Source organism: Calidris pugnax, unplaced genomic scaffold (genome assembly GCF_001431845.1).
Source record: "Calidris pugnax isolate Ruff unplaced genomic scaffold, ASM143184v1 scaffold219, whole genome shotgun sequence".
NCBI classification, from domain to species: Eukaryota; Metazoa; Chordata; class Aves; order Charadriiformes; family Scolopacidae; genus Calidris; species Calidris pugnax.
Genome location: NW_015094507.1, coordinates 14,216,880 through 14,231,586, shown reverse-complemented (window position 1 = coordinate 14,231,586; position 14,707 = coordinate 14,216,880). Strand labels below are relative to the sequence as shown.

Here is a 14,707-nt window from a genome sequence, read left to right as displayed (position 1 = left end):
TTGAAATAACAGAAATGGAATAATTACCAGAACTTAAAAAGCTAGAAGGCTGGGTAATTTTAGAAGTGCCTTTATAAAGACTTATCTATGCCTGAACACGAGAAACCAAAGACCAAGTAATTAAAGATACAAAGGTTTGCACAATGCTAGACCTTGGTGTAGATGCTCTCACACAGAAGCAAAGTGGTCTAATTCCTTCAAACAAATTGGACCAACGGAGGCCAATTTAGTTTTGCAGGGAGAAGTCCACACCCTGGTTAAAGGTGCAGGTATCTTGTACCTCTTGTCTACAAAGAAGCATTGAAGGAAGTGAATCAAGTTCTGAAACACACAATCTTTTCTCCAGTGCAGTTATCAAAAGAAAGCACAAAAAAAGAGATTACAGGGAGATTCAGACACTTGAGAAAGTCAAAAGGTAAAACCTTAAAGCCCTGTTCATCCACATTTGACCCTGACATTCATAGGTGCCTAAGTTTCCCACATTATAATTCCTTAAATGGTTTGGGGTGAGATGAATCTGACTGCAAACACGTATTTCTCAACACTCCAGGTTTCTTTAGTCAGTGGAGAGGCGTTGGCTTTTCCAGGCTGTTTCTCACTACTTTTGGAAGGTAAACTTCAAAATAGCACCTATAAAAAATCATACCTGAAAACATCCACTCATCTCCACTGTCTGCAAAGGGGCCTCAAGTGATCAGTGGAGTTGCCTATGCTATAGATAGATAAAAGATCGCAGATGTATCCCTTCATATACATCTGCTTCTGCATGTGTCCAGCAGTGCTGCAGCAGTGAACAATGCAATGCCCATCTCAGACTAGAGTTTGCAAAATAAGCTTTACGTTATCTACATCACACGAGAAGTTGTATCCACAGGCATTTTCAGAGCTAAGGCTCCAAAACCCCCACAAACTAAGCCAGAAGTCTTGGTAGACCACTCCCTTAACCTAATAATTCCGTGGTGAATATTTTAGGAAGGAGATATAATATCAGCTCCTCTCAGGATCTCGGCGGTTTTTAACCCACAGCTTCTCTCCCTCCTGAATGCTTTAATCAGTGAATTATTACCTAATCTGAGGTAGGAACAGAAAGGGCAATCTAACTGCTTTCTGTAAAAGCCATTCCACTTTGAACAGAATAATTAAATATTCACTGGAAGAGAAAGAGACACCTGGGCCGGGGTAGTTACTCCAGCAGCAGTGATGGCGGAGCAACTGGTTTCCACTGCTGCTCTCCCGAAAACCTGTGAAACTTCACACCAAAGAGTGAAGTTTCACACTCTTCTTGTACCGAAGAGTGACTGGAGCAGAGCCTCCCGCTTTCCTGTGAGAGCACTCACGCCTTCTCTCTGGCCCAAGGAGTATTGAAGTTTCCCAGTGTGAAAGAGTGCACAGGAGGGGGACTGACAGTATCTCCCACCTCCTCGAGGACACACCGCAGCATACAGGCTGATAGACCACAGCTTCAGATCTCCTCCAGGGAGGAAGGGAAAGAAATCCAAGTCCAGAGAAGGAAATTCAAGATCATTATTCTCAGTTATTAACCCAACTGCTAGTAAAGAAGCAAGAAATTATTATCAAGGATGTCACTTCATGTCCCTTCCTTTGAAAGCGGTGGCTTCTTTGCAAAAAGACAGCACTGACAGCCCAAAGAACAACAGCGCTTCAACTATACTCCAGCACCAAAATTTTCCTGTAAACCTGGCTTCCTCTCCCATCCCAGCTATTTGGGAACCGCTCTCAGCCACCAAAATCTCCCCTCTGTCTTTCATGCAGAGCCCAGGCACAGTAAATCAAAAGGAGAGAGTGTTAAATTTATCACAGCAGTGAGTACGTCCCCTTTGGAGATCAGATTAACTCCATCTCTGAGGAACTTATTTTCCTTTATTCAACTAGACCTTTCCTTTTGACAGGGCAGCGTTAGTGGAATTCCTACTCATGTTGGTGAACAGGCTTAATTTTATTTCAGGTCAACCACAGAGGTTTGAATTGCAGTAATCTATTTAAGGCAGAGCACCAATTAAACAAGGAGTACGTCTCATTATTGCTATGTTCTGCACCCACACACCAGCAAAGCTGGTTATCTAGACAGGATAATAAAACAAAACAGGAACAAGCTCTACTTTGGTATTTATGAATACTGTGCACTTATCTGCAGAACTGTTAGTGATTTGATACCAAATGGCATTCGCGGTCACAAATAAAGCAGAACACAACCTGATATTCTGTGCATGAGGTATCTGTAACTTCTATTTTAAAACCAAAAATCAGCTCTGTAAGGGGCACTTAAGAAGTATCATCCATCACAACTCACATTTTCCTCCATGACACTCTACAGTCACGGATTTACGGCTCTTTTCCCTCCTCACGTCTGAGGAGAGTTGTGACTGCCTTCATTAATGCCGTTCTCGTTTGAGGGCAAGTTGTAGGAACTTTTATTCTGGTGGATTCTCACCAGCAGGTCCTGTGCCCAGGGCACTCACAGACACAACTCAGCCAAGGGACTCCTACTCAGCCATGAATTGAAAAGCCACGGCTGTTGTAGCTCAGTTGCTGGAAGACAGAGGTGGAATAAAAACTGAAACCTACTGGGGATACGAAAAACCAGAATCCTTCACTAGCACCAGAGGCAAATATGCGTGTTCCTATAACAGTTCTTCTCTGACAACTCTAATCTTGTAACCAAAGGTGGTAAAACTCACCCTCAGCCCGTCACAGATGGTCTGGATGGGAAGTAGTGGCACTAGGTGAGAGGCTTGGTGGCCCCACAGCTTCTCCAGGCATCTCCACCTCCTCCTGCCATCACCATACCTGTCACAACACAGCAGTGCAGAAGGTGATACCTCAGGGAGATGCAGGGGACCAGGCAATGAGAAGGGAAGAAGTGGTTGTTGCAGAGGTATGGAGAAGGAGTCTTAAAATAAGGCATGTGGGCAGCTGAGAAACTGGAAATACCATCCCTTCTCCAACTCTCCTTAGGGACATGCCTTGACTGTTTATCATTCAGAGAAATTACTCCAGCAGAATTTCTGCTGAATCATTAGCAAGCTGAAAAATTTCCCCAAGACAGCCAAGGTGCTGAACATTTTTCATTCTACTAATATGGGGAATAATCCATCACATACAAACATGCAGCACTTGAATCATAAAGGTCACTGTCTTGTGTTGAAATGAATCATGCCATGCAGTACCACTGCCTGTTTATTTCTTGCACAGCAAGATGATCTTAATTACTTAGTCCGAGCTAAAAAGGCTAAGTTCAGGCAGTATTTGGGGGAAAGTTATTTTCTTTTTAGGTCTTTCTCTCTTTCGCTGCATGGTATTTCATTTGGTTTGGATATATTGACACATCTCTACCCCTACATCTCAGAAGAGAGCATTCTGTACATTCTTTATACAAGAAACATCTTGGCTGAAACAAAACCATCTAAATCAGGCAAACAATCTTTGTTCTTTAATATGCAAATAAAATAAAATCTTGGAAACTACGAAGGTGGCCATTAAATCCAAGAAACCTGTGAATACAAGAAGATAGAGCAATTCTATAGACTTTCACCGCATTTTTGGAGAACGTTCATGTTTATTTTTTTTGTTTTGTTTGTTTCTCAGGTATTTTCACAGGTGTAATATGTACAGAAAAGACAATGCCATTCTACTCAACAGCTTTTTTAAAAACAGTAATTCAAGGTTTCTCCACATCAGAATATGACTATTCCTCAAAAAAAAAAAAAAAGAAAAAAATCAAACCAGTTCATAATGGCAAAGTAGTGGCTCCTGGGCTTAAGAAATTCCTCACTATTCCAACTGCAACAAACTTGTGCTCTGAGTTTTATTCTTCACACAAAAATAAATCAAAATATCTTTCAAGGAGGGCATTTTTTAATGATTTGAGAATTAAAAAATCTCAGATGATTGCAGAAAGACCACTGAAACCTGGCTGCTGTTTATGCATATGCCCAAATGAAAGAAAATATGCAAACATTAACCATACAAGTGGAAAAAAAAAAAGTAACCGAAAGCAGTAAGAGGCAAAACAATTTTCTTCTCTATATACATAAATATTTTTACGTGAGTAACAAGAAGTGTCAAAAATACACAACTGAGCACAAAAGAATCATTTTAGCAATAGATTTGTACAAATGAGATTTATGTAAGCAGCATGCTTCGACAGAATGAATTAAAATGCAACGTAATTCAAAATACATTCATTTCAATCCTCCATACCAAAGATCTCTGGAAATGTAACATGAGGGAATACAGATCAGTAACAAGTATCATTTCTAGAGAGGAAGAAAATCATAATTCCCCAGTAGAATGAAGACAGATCAATTTCAGTTTTTAAAATCCTTGGTCTTGGTCAAGGTCAAGCCCACTAAAGTCCTCAGGAGCCCCAATCCTGCCCACACGTGGGTGTTTTAGCATTACAAACATTAGCAAGGTTCTGCTGATCTTGGCAGGATCGCAGACTGAGCAGTTTAGGGGGTTCAACTTGGTCCTAGGACTTCAGCTGTAATTATCAAGGCACTGCTCTAAAGACAGGATATTAAACACAATAGGCCAAATGGTTCTGTAAACACATCAGTACCCTGGGGATATTTCTATGCTGCCTTTTTTTTCTTTTTTTGGAACACCACTGATCAACTCCAAAACCTGGGGAAGTGCCACGTTAATTCACCTCAGAATTTGGGCCACACAATTTGCATTTCTTTTCTCGGAGCATCAGCAGACACAGCTCTGAGCAGAATCTCTGTTCCAGACAGTGTAAACAAACAATAAATTATCAAGACAAATTAACTTTCTTTGATGTTTGCAATTTCTACTTCTCAGCCAGTACTTATCAGACAGAGCTTACGAAATCCTCACAAAACCTTTTCCCTTCCCCCTTCAAGAAAGCAATTTCACCGACTTTCCTGTATTACTCATCTTCTTTCCCTCTTGAGTTATGTTTTACGACATTCATTCAAACCTCTCACATTATAGCTCTGGAAGACAGCAAAAATACCTGTTCCTGCCATCTTAGACAGTGTATACTCTCACTCTATTACATAAGCTCTAAGCACAATTGTGCTGCTTTCAGAGATAAACAGGCACGACAGCTCTGGAACAGAAAATCCATACTAACCAGGTCATAAACTTCCGCTATCAATGTAAATGTAATTGAGAAATAAAAGCTATATACTGCAAAGACACACTAAAACACTCTGTTTTGCAGCACAACTCCTTTACTGCCCGTCAATTTGATCAGAAAAATCCACACTGTCAGCAGTGAAGTTGATAAGGAACAGAAAAGCAGGGACATCAATAACGTCACCACCGCCTGGGTGCCTCTACATGTAACCCACAACCTCAGCTTATCAGTCTTGTTTTTTTTTTAAAAAGAAATTACTAAAATCACAGTTGTTGCTTTTATACTCCTGAAATTTAACTATTGCCATCACTTTTACCGATATGTGTCTATAAGAACAAGAAAGAACTGTCAAATTAGTTCTTCACTGAAGAGCTAAATAAAATCTGGGGTGTAAATGTTCAGTTGGCCTCAGGAAGCAAGCAGCATCTGGGCATCCACACAGTACGGGGCGTTTCCTTCATACCCTCACTTCAATATTTATGCAGAAATAGATAAAATTGCCATTATCTGTTCCTTGGGTACAAGAACAATGAAGAGGTCCCCAAGCCTTGGGGTACTGAAAGAGAGATGGAAGCCTCAGAGCAACTGGGGATCTCACTTCAAAGCCCAAATCTAAGTCTTATTTTATTTACCTCACACTGAATATTTATTTAGCTGATTAAAAATAAAATAAAATAAACCCCTCAGTCTAGATTGCTATCATCAAGGAAAACCTTTGCCTTTCTGCTTTGTAGGCAGGTACCATGACAGCCTGACATTAATGAGAAAGGTGGTCTGGCATTTCAGGGAGAAGCTGAAGCTCAGTAGATGAGGGCAGCAGAGTAACTGCCGGAGGCAGTTCCTACAGAGGAAACAGGGCAACAAAAGAAAGAAAAAAAAAGAATCAATGTGAAGTGGTATTGGAGGGAAAAGGGGAATTGAACTTGCATCCCCAGCAAACTCCACTGGCCAACTGTTATTCATTATTATCATTTTATGGTTTCAGTCTAATACTTAAACTGGAAAACAAGCTAAGTCATTTCCTTAGTCATTACTGTGTAGACTAAGTCCTAGCCTCAGCTATGGTTCACGTGCTATTTGTTTGCTGGTTTCCCTACTATTTCTAGTTCTACCCCAACGAATGCCTGACTGCACGATTTCAGCAGCGTAGAGTGCACAGCCTTAGATGAGCTCCAAGCAGAAACAGTGTGACACCAATACAGTGTAAATTGAAGGCCCAAAGTTACAATTCCAGAGAGGTTCTCAGGCACACCCTCAGGTCTGGCCAGCTTGTAACAGCCTAAAATAAACTACAGCCACCCTTTCCCCCCTGTAACAATTTTCACTCTATTTTCCTAAATCTCATGTTAGCCTAAACCTGAGGTTGTGGTATTTTCGTTGCTTTCTTTCCCTTCATTCCTCCCTTTTCTCCCTCCAACTTCCCCGTTAACTGAGCAGTTAATGTTACTTTTGATCAATTTTTAGAAAAACAGAAAACCTATGCCTGTATGTGTAGCTATACCAACAGAAATTGCCCTCCTAGAGCTTACACGGGTCTTTCATTGAAATTCACTGATATAACAAATAATAATAACACCCCTTCAATATAGAACAAAATATTCCAATGAACAAATTCCATCGTAAATTTTGTAAAGTGCACAAAAATATTAATGGAAATACTAAAAAAAAAAAAAAGAAGAAGAAAAAAGTTTTCTAGTGTCACCATGAAAACTTCTGAAATATTGTTTAAATTAAATAGAAGTAACCTAACGAGACTTTTTGGCTCTAATATATTGGCAAACAGCAGCAACATTTTTCAGAAAAATTACACCAACTCAATATACTGTATCTTAGCAGCATAAAAAGTCCCTACAATTAGATGCAATTGTAGGCCTAGTAAGCATAAACCTGACAAAATGTTACAAATGTAGGTTTTTCTCATTTAAAACAATGGATTTCCATGGAATCCTAGAGGTAACATTTGTTATTTTGTTTTTACATTGTATTCTGGTAGTAAACCCAACGGTAACCAACTTTCCCTCCCTTTATCTCTCCTCCCGAAAATTGCACAGAGAACTGGAAAATTTAATCAAGTTATAAGATATGGCCACATGGAAAAAGCCATATTAAACAAAACAAAATTCAACCTAAAGCCTAAAAAACAAACAATCCCAGGAAATAACAATCATTGTCAAGCAACCACAGCTTCAGACCACCGACCGATGCTCCCCGCACACGTAGATGGCGCTGGGTCGGATGCGCCGCCTGGTGTGGCCAGGAAGCTGGGGCAAAAACTTGAAGTATTTGGGCATCAAGTCCAAGCATGCATCATGAAACTTCTTAATCCTCCAGTAGTAAATCAGTGGGTTCAGTGCAGACTTGAGGTAGCAGAGCCAAAGGAGCCAAGTGCTTATCTCGAAAAAGTTGTGCTTGTAGTAGAAGTGGCTGTTGAATGTGGCAATAAGGCTGTACGTGGTGAAGGGCGCCCAACAGACTATGAAGACAAGGAACAAAATCAAGATGGTTGTGAAGGCACGAGTTTTAAAGCTCATATCAATATTCATCTGGAAAGGTCTCTGTAAGCTCATGAGACCGAGTTTGCTGGCCTGGCTGAGGCATATGCTATCAGGGTGGCTGTGGATACGAACTGCGTTGTGGCGGACCGTGTTGAGTATGCCCATAAAAGAATACAGCATTACCAGGAACGGAATAAAAAAAGAAATTAGCAAGATAACTATCACGTAGGCTCGGTAACCTGGGCTTGTAGAGTAGCCAAAAACACACTGAGGTGCTCTCGAGGGTACCTGCAGGTTAGGATTCCCTACTGATAACGGAAAAGCAACAACAAAGGATGCCGCCCAGGAAATCACAATGAGAATCTTTGCACGATAAGGGTTCAGTTTATCTTGCCTCTGAACTATGATAAGAAATCGGTCAATGCTAATAATAAGAAGAATGGCTACCCCCTCTATGACAAAAAGCCAGAAGAACATGGCAGAGACTCTGCAAAATATATCCCCAAAAATCCACCGGGTGGTAATGATTGTTACTAGAGCAAAAGGCATGTTCAGCACTGCCAGCAGCATGTCTGCGAAAGCCAGGCTCGCTAAGAGGATGTTAATTGCAGATCGCATAGCTGCCTTCTGGTAGACCATGAGGCAGACCACAAAGTTTCCAAGGAAAGAAACCAACAGGATAAATATCATAGCAGCAGAAAGAATGATCTGGAGTGGCAAACTCAAGCTCCTGAAAACTTCTTGCGATGGCAGGATAGCTGTAGTGTTTACCAGAAAAGTACTTCTCTCGGTGGTGAGCACAGCACCCGAACTATATCTCAATGGCTGCGTCGTGCCACTACGAAGCAAGAACTGTGGAGTGGTAAAATTCGTATAGGCATTTTCATAAACAATAAAAGTAGCATTTGAGGTCCCAGAGTGGGCCAGCGTCAACATTGCTGAGAAAACCATTGCTTCAGGAGAAATGAAAGCAGAACCAAAGGTCTTCAAGGCATTTCATCTTGTTCAGGCAGTATCTTATTCCTGGTCATTTAACAAATCAAAATTCAATGTCTGAAAGCGTCAAAGTTCTTAAAGTCATGTCAGTATTTCCATCTGAAAATGAAGAAAGAAATTGAAAGAAACAAATTAAGACTCTCTAAAACCAATGGGAACCAAATGATTGCTCCGCTTTCCCTAACGACAAAAGGATTCTTAATACATATTTATACTTTAAGTCAACACAATTTACTTCAGCACCAGTCAGAAGAGTCTTGGAACACTTGGTCTTTTTCTTATAGATCCTGCTCCTGTAGTCTTGCCGATACTGTACAGTACTCTCAAATCACCAAGCTTTTTTTTTCTACTATAACCAGGACTGGACAACTTTTGTGTTTGAAGACAAACTTTATCGATAAAGAAATGAATCAAATCAGTATCTTTATTTAAATCTCATAGTTTTTAAACTAACTTCATGATTTTGTTTTGCAATTGCCTACAGCTGAAAACATTTGGAAATGTTACTAGTCTCGCTTATCTGCCTGTTTGGTAAGCACTGAAAAGCCTACCTGAGCTATCCTACGTAATACAGAATCCTTGGTTCCATATCAGTCATCAGCAGCAGATGCCTCAGGAAAAAAACATGTAAAACATCCTAACCTGTTATTAATTATTAACTAACTTGTCCACAGGATTAAAGTATCTCTCAATTTGTTTCATCTAGTGACTGACTCATATCAAGGTGCAGGAAACTAACTCTTCTTCAGTCACTACAGCCCTTCCCCCTGCAGCAAGCTCTCCTGCTTCCACTGGTCTAGACATGTCTTTGTTAATCCATCTTGGCATCCCACATACTTTAACTGTGCGCTCCCTTTTTTCCTGTAAATGTAATCCTTAGACATTCTGCTGAACTCTCTTCCTCGCTGTTATGTTGATACAATGCCTCGTTTCCTTTTATAGTTTACGGGTACTGTCTTGTTGTACTATTATTACATGTTTTGTGTTAGTAAGTGCACTAAACTTACAGACAAAAAAGTGCAAAGCAGTTGATTGTTGTCTCCCCATTTCAGTGCTAGCTCTTCATAGTACTCCTCCCCTCTGTCTCGGACTATTAAATTAAATGCTTCCAGAGTACTCTGGCATCTGATCAAGCTGGAAACCAAAAGGACTCTATGCTCTTTTAAAAAACAGATCACCACAGCCAGAAAAACAAAGTGGGATTAACTTTATTCATTTTGGATGACTGTAATAGTCACTCCAGTCTGCTTTCATGTTTTTAGTCATACGAGAGAGACAGGCATCTTCAGAGGGTGATCCATCTCCTCCACCTCTGTACATGGTGACAAGCTTGTGCTACTAACTCAAGAAGCTTCTGCGTGGTTACACAAATCCTGCCTGCAGTACTTGTGCAGGTTCTGTTTGCTATCAACATCCAGCAGAAGTGAAAGGAGGAAGGAACGCTTCCACAAATTTACACAAGTACCACATGCCTTGTGGATGATCAAAAATTTACTCTTCCCTGGATACTACTTCACCAACAAAGAAATGAACTGTAAGCCAACAAAGCCCAACCTACGTCCTCACTTTGGACTTCTAGCGATCGGAATGTAAGCCTGCTCAGGCTGCTGCCAAGGATTCACCATGAACTTCAGCGCCATGACCCACTCCTCTCATTCCACAGCAAAGTCATTCCCTTCCTATCTGCAAACTCAATATCACTGATTTCCAGGGCCAGGCCGCCTACAGCGTTTTTTCTAAGACAAATGATTAACCTCTCTTCTCCTCTAACCTTCAATGATATCACGAAGGGACATTATAAACTTCCTAATTTCATGGAGTCATACATAGACCACTTTCTAGAGGTCTTCCTGCTTACATGGGAGGGAATGTCACAACTTTCTATTTTATTCTATTTCAAAGATTGTTAAACTCAGCAAGAGTATACTAAGCTATGTACAATGACATTTTGCAAAAACGCAAGATTCTGTTAAATTTATTCTAAATTTTCCTTTTCTCTCCCTTTCATTTTCACTTTACACTAACTCTTCTAGATAAAGCCTCAATGTTAATTACAGGCTAAAGCATATATAATAGTCAAAATCTTCTTTGGTCTTTATAAACTTTTCCTTTACTTGTCATCTTTAACATATTTGTTAGAATAAAACCTGTAGCCAACAGCAGAAAGGTCAATACAGCTTTCCAGGATAAGCAAGCAAGGATTTTAGCAATGAACATGAATATCTCACCCGAAGTTCCACCAAGGTTTATGACTCCGCAAGCCAAGAATACTGAAGAGGGAAGGAAGCTGTAGCGTTCTGCAGGGACTGCAAAAGAGGATAAATTCAACAAATAATTCTGGATTTTAAATGGAGTACAGAAAACTAGATCCCCCGGGCAGTACTTTTTAGAGGTCTGTAAGCAGTAAGCCAGCAAAGGTAACTTTTGCATTTCTGATTGTTTTTGACAAGATCTCTCCACCAAGGCTCTAAAAGAAACTAATTTGTCACTAGATAAATGTAAAGCCCTCACACAATAATCAGTCTAAAACAGGAAACAAAAGAAGGAGCAGTTTTGCAGTGAAAAAAGGTCACTAGAATGATCCTAAAAAGCAAATCTATACTGGTGTTCAAGCTCCTCAACCTATACGAGAGAAAAGGGAAATGTGAAACCACAACATTTGCTGATGATGACCATGAATTGTTTTCCAGAGCAATTTAATAAAAACAAAGGTCAACTATAAAGAGGTACAGAAGGATCTCATGACAGTTAGTGACAAGCTAATAGACTGCCAGAAGCAATCAGACACTTTTAATGTAGTCAAAAAGATTGTGCTACTTTGCATTTCTCAAGCCATAGCATCCCATATATAGCAAAGGACTCATAGGTGTCTACAGACCGTTCCTAACAAACCCAGAAAAAGTGACTAAGAAAAATAACCTCCTATATGCTCTCTCACCATCCCAGCTCCCTAAGCAAACAGTTTTAGTCCTAGTTTGTGCTTTCTCCCCTCAGTGTAAAGCTTGCAGGCTTTTCTGTACAGTGTTAAGAGAAGAGGAGGAGAACCAATGCAAGCCGCTGCCTGGACTTGGCCAAGTGCCTGAAGCGGGCAGCGAGTGTTAGCCATTTGGCTGATGCCGAAGTCATCGGCCATATCTTCTTTTCAAGAAGGACGAAAGAGTGAGCGGTGATCAGCTGCTGCAAAGAAGACATGTAACCTAGTAAGAGGACTTCAGGCTTTGGGTCCCAGATAGAAAGAAACTGGAGTGTTCTCCTGTGCCTGTTGCTTCTCGATTGATGGTTCCCTTCTCTGTTTATCACTCTGAGGTATGACAGCTCTCCCTGAGCTGCATACTGCATCTCCATGCTCAAATGTGTTCTGGAGTTACACTTATCTAACCTGCAGGCAAGTTAGTTATGCTCTTTCCTGACTACCATCCTTCGTAAAAGTGATTGGCATTTCCGCCAGTAAATTCCAAAGGATCCTTTCTGTAGCAGTCACATATAATTTTTTTTTTTTTCTTGCTACTTAAAGGGCTTTTAGCAGAAGCTTCCGCATGATTATCGAACATGTGCCTCCATCCCTCTTCCTACCCTTTCAACTTCCCCAAAATTACATAGAGGTCTAAGCTGAAAGGCTGAAAGAAAGGGACCAATAAGATACCTTCGCAGCAATTTCATTTCAATCCTCACATGCTTTTTGAGAAAGACAGATCCTGTAAGTTCAAAGCCAGACTCATTGCTGAATGGTAATCACACAGTTTATAAAAGATGACCTTGGCAGTTTAAATAGGTAAGCTTACTGATGGTTAAAGTACTCATGTAAGAGGCAGGTACCTTTTTGTCAAAGCATTCCCACTTTTGGAACATGTACTCTCACTGATTCTTTTCAGATGCAAAAAAGCTCCACACAATCACTTTTTTTCCGTTTCAGTGCTGAAAATTACTGGGTATGCACATTTTCTCTCAAGCAAGGTTCTCACTCATATGCAACTTTCTTTTTATGGAACATAATAGACACAGTTATTTCAATGAAGTACACACTTAAAGCTAAATACCACACAAATTTCATTCATCAAATATAATTATTGCTAGAACTATGGCGTCTGTTTTTAACAGCTTTTGGAACTAAAAGGTTTCCATTCAAAATTTGGATAGCATGCTCAACCAGAAATAAAAGATTATATCTTATATGCAAAGCCAACATCAGTCAAACCCAGTAACTCCAATATAGACAAAATAGAAAACAGCATCATAATAACAGTTATGTTTAATGCAGATCAGAACATGCCACGAACAGCTGCCAAAACGTTCAATGATTTATTAAACTTATCTGGTAAAAGTAAGCTTATTTTCAGTGCTGTCTAGGCACCAAGACTTGGTCCAGCACACAGAAATTAATCTCCTGCAGAAACTTGAAGCTAGCAATGCCTGGTACAGTGATCCTATTTCTTGGGTGTGTTTTAAGTGGTCACAAACAGGAAAACTTCTGCATGCTTTATAGCTACTATCAGTGGTTTTATTTTGAAGGTAAACTTTGGCAAAAACAATTTTTGCAACATAAAAAAAACATTAAAAAGGCAAAAAATTCTTAGAGGAAAAAAGGTTAAGTCAACAGCAAACCTGAAAGCCGTGGGCTTCTTTTGTTTTCAAAAAGAATTATGTGTTGGTAGAAAATACTCAAGTATGTGCTCTCTGACACCCCATTATTGTACAAAGCAGCCCGGGACACACTCCCCTCTCAATACGAATCCAGCATTGTTTCCTGTGCCATTAAGCAGAGGCAGGAACATATTGCAATGGAATCCTTTCTGCTAAAGCCAGTGCATAGAATGACTCAGAGCACAAATCAGCAGGGACAATGTTCTTACTCACCTAACTGTTCCTCCTAAAAGGAACTAGCAGTTTTCAGTTTTAATACCTATTTACATAGTCTAAATTGTAACTAATCAACCACACTGCATGAGTAGATGACCCATAAAACTATTCACAAGAGGCATTAGTTTAATTTAGGAAATTTTCCTTTTTTCCACTCCATAAACACTACTGTGGCAATTTCATAGAAAAGTATTGTGGGAAACAACCACCTCTGCTTTGGGTCATTAAGTATAACTAATTGTCCTTTTGAGGATATTTCTTTCTGTCCTTAATTCAGAGAGCCATTAACTGTCAAGAAATGTCAGCCACAGAAATCATTATTACTATTCTAAACCGCAAATATGCAAAGTGTAAAGAATAATTCTATTTTCTTGGCTCTTGGGAAAAATCATGCTCTCAATTTGTGGATGATGTGAAAGGTCTTATGTAGTTCTGGGTTCATTTCTAGTACTGTCACAATATTCCCCCCGACTTCTAACTTTTCCACTAGTTCAATATTAGCCCTATTCATGTTAAAGAGCTAACTGAATATTGTAGTACCTGAAAGAACAGTAACCATTGAAAATACTATTGAAAACATACTGTTAATTCATAGTTTCTGCCTAGTTATTAACATCTAACTAACAAGTTGGAAACTTTCTTAATGCTTGAATTCCTAAATTTTAAGTGGACTGTTTGATTATACATGCAATCGCTACATGTCAGTCTGAAAAATTTTTTAAAAAAATTTTAAAAAACCAGACATACCGATCCAGACAGGCTCCCATGAAGTGTAAGAATCATAAGTCATCTTGTGCTGGTCTGTTCAGCAAAGTATTCTCTTTCTAAATAACCTGTCAAAAAAAAAAAAAAAAAAGTCAGTCACATATTTACACACAAGGCAGGACAAGATCAGAATAGCAAGAGGTTTTCCTGTAATAAAACTCTATTTTTATTGGGAGAGGGAGATTACACTCTGTCTCCTGACAAAAGGCAGACCACATACCCCTTTCTTGCAGGAGGCAGAGATCTTAGGCAGGACTAAGGTTATTATAATAACCATTAGGTTATTATGGACTTTCACCACTTGGTTTGTTCCCTCTTTAGTGAGATAAGTATTATAAACTGTTAATTTTCCCTCTTCGGCTTTTTGAATTGTCAAAGAAGTGAACAGGCTTGCAAGGAGGCAGGAGACACTGCCAGGAACTTGGACAGATTAATTACAGTGACAACTTGTCAGATCTTCCCACCAGAC

The 14,707-nt window shown here is 39.7% G+C and overlaps 1 protein-coding gene across 1 annotated transcript; it reads right to left on the bottom strand.

The window, feature by feature from the left end:
- Positions 1 to 3,557: 3,557 nt before the first annotated feature.
- GPR63 (G protein-coupled receptor 63) lies at positions 3,558 to 14,308 on the bottom strand. The gene is made up of 3 exons (XM_014964777.1): positions 14,221 to 14,308; positions 10,845 to 10,922; positions 3,558 to 8,715 (listed from the first exon to the last, which is right to left on the bottom strand). Exon 3 carries the CDS (start codon positions 8,569 to 8,571, stop codon positions 7,312 to 7,314), a length of 1,260 nt encoding a protein of 419 aa, XP_014820263.1. The 5' UTR covers positions 8,572 to 8,715; positions 10,845 to 10,922; positions 14,221 to 14,308; the 3' UTR covers positions 3,558 to 7,311.
- Positions 14,309 to 14,707: the final 399 nt, after the last annotated feature.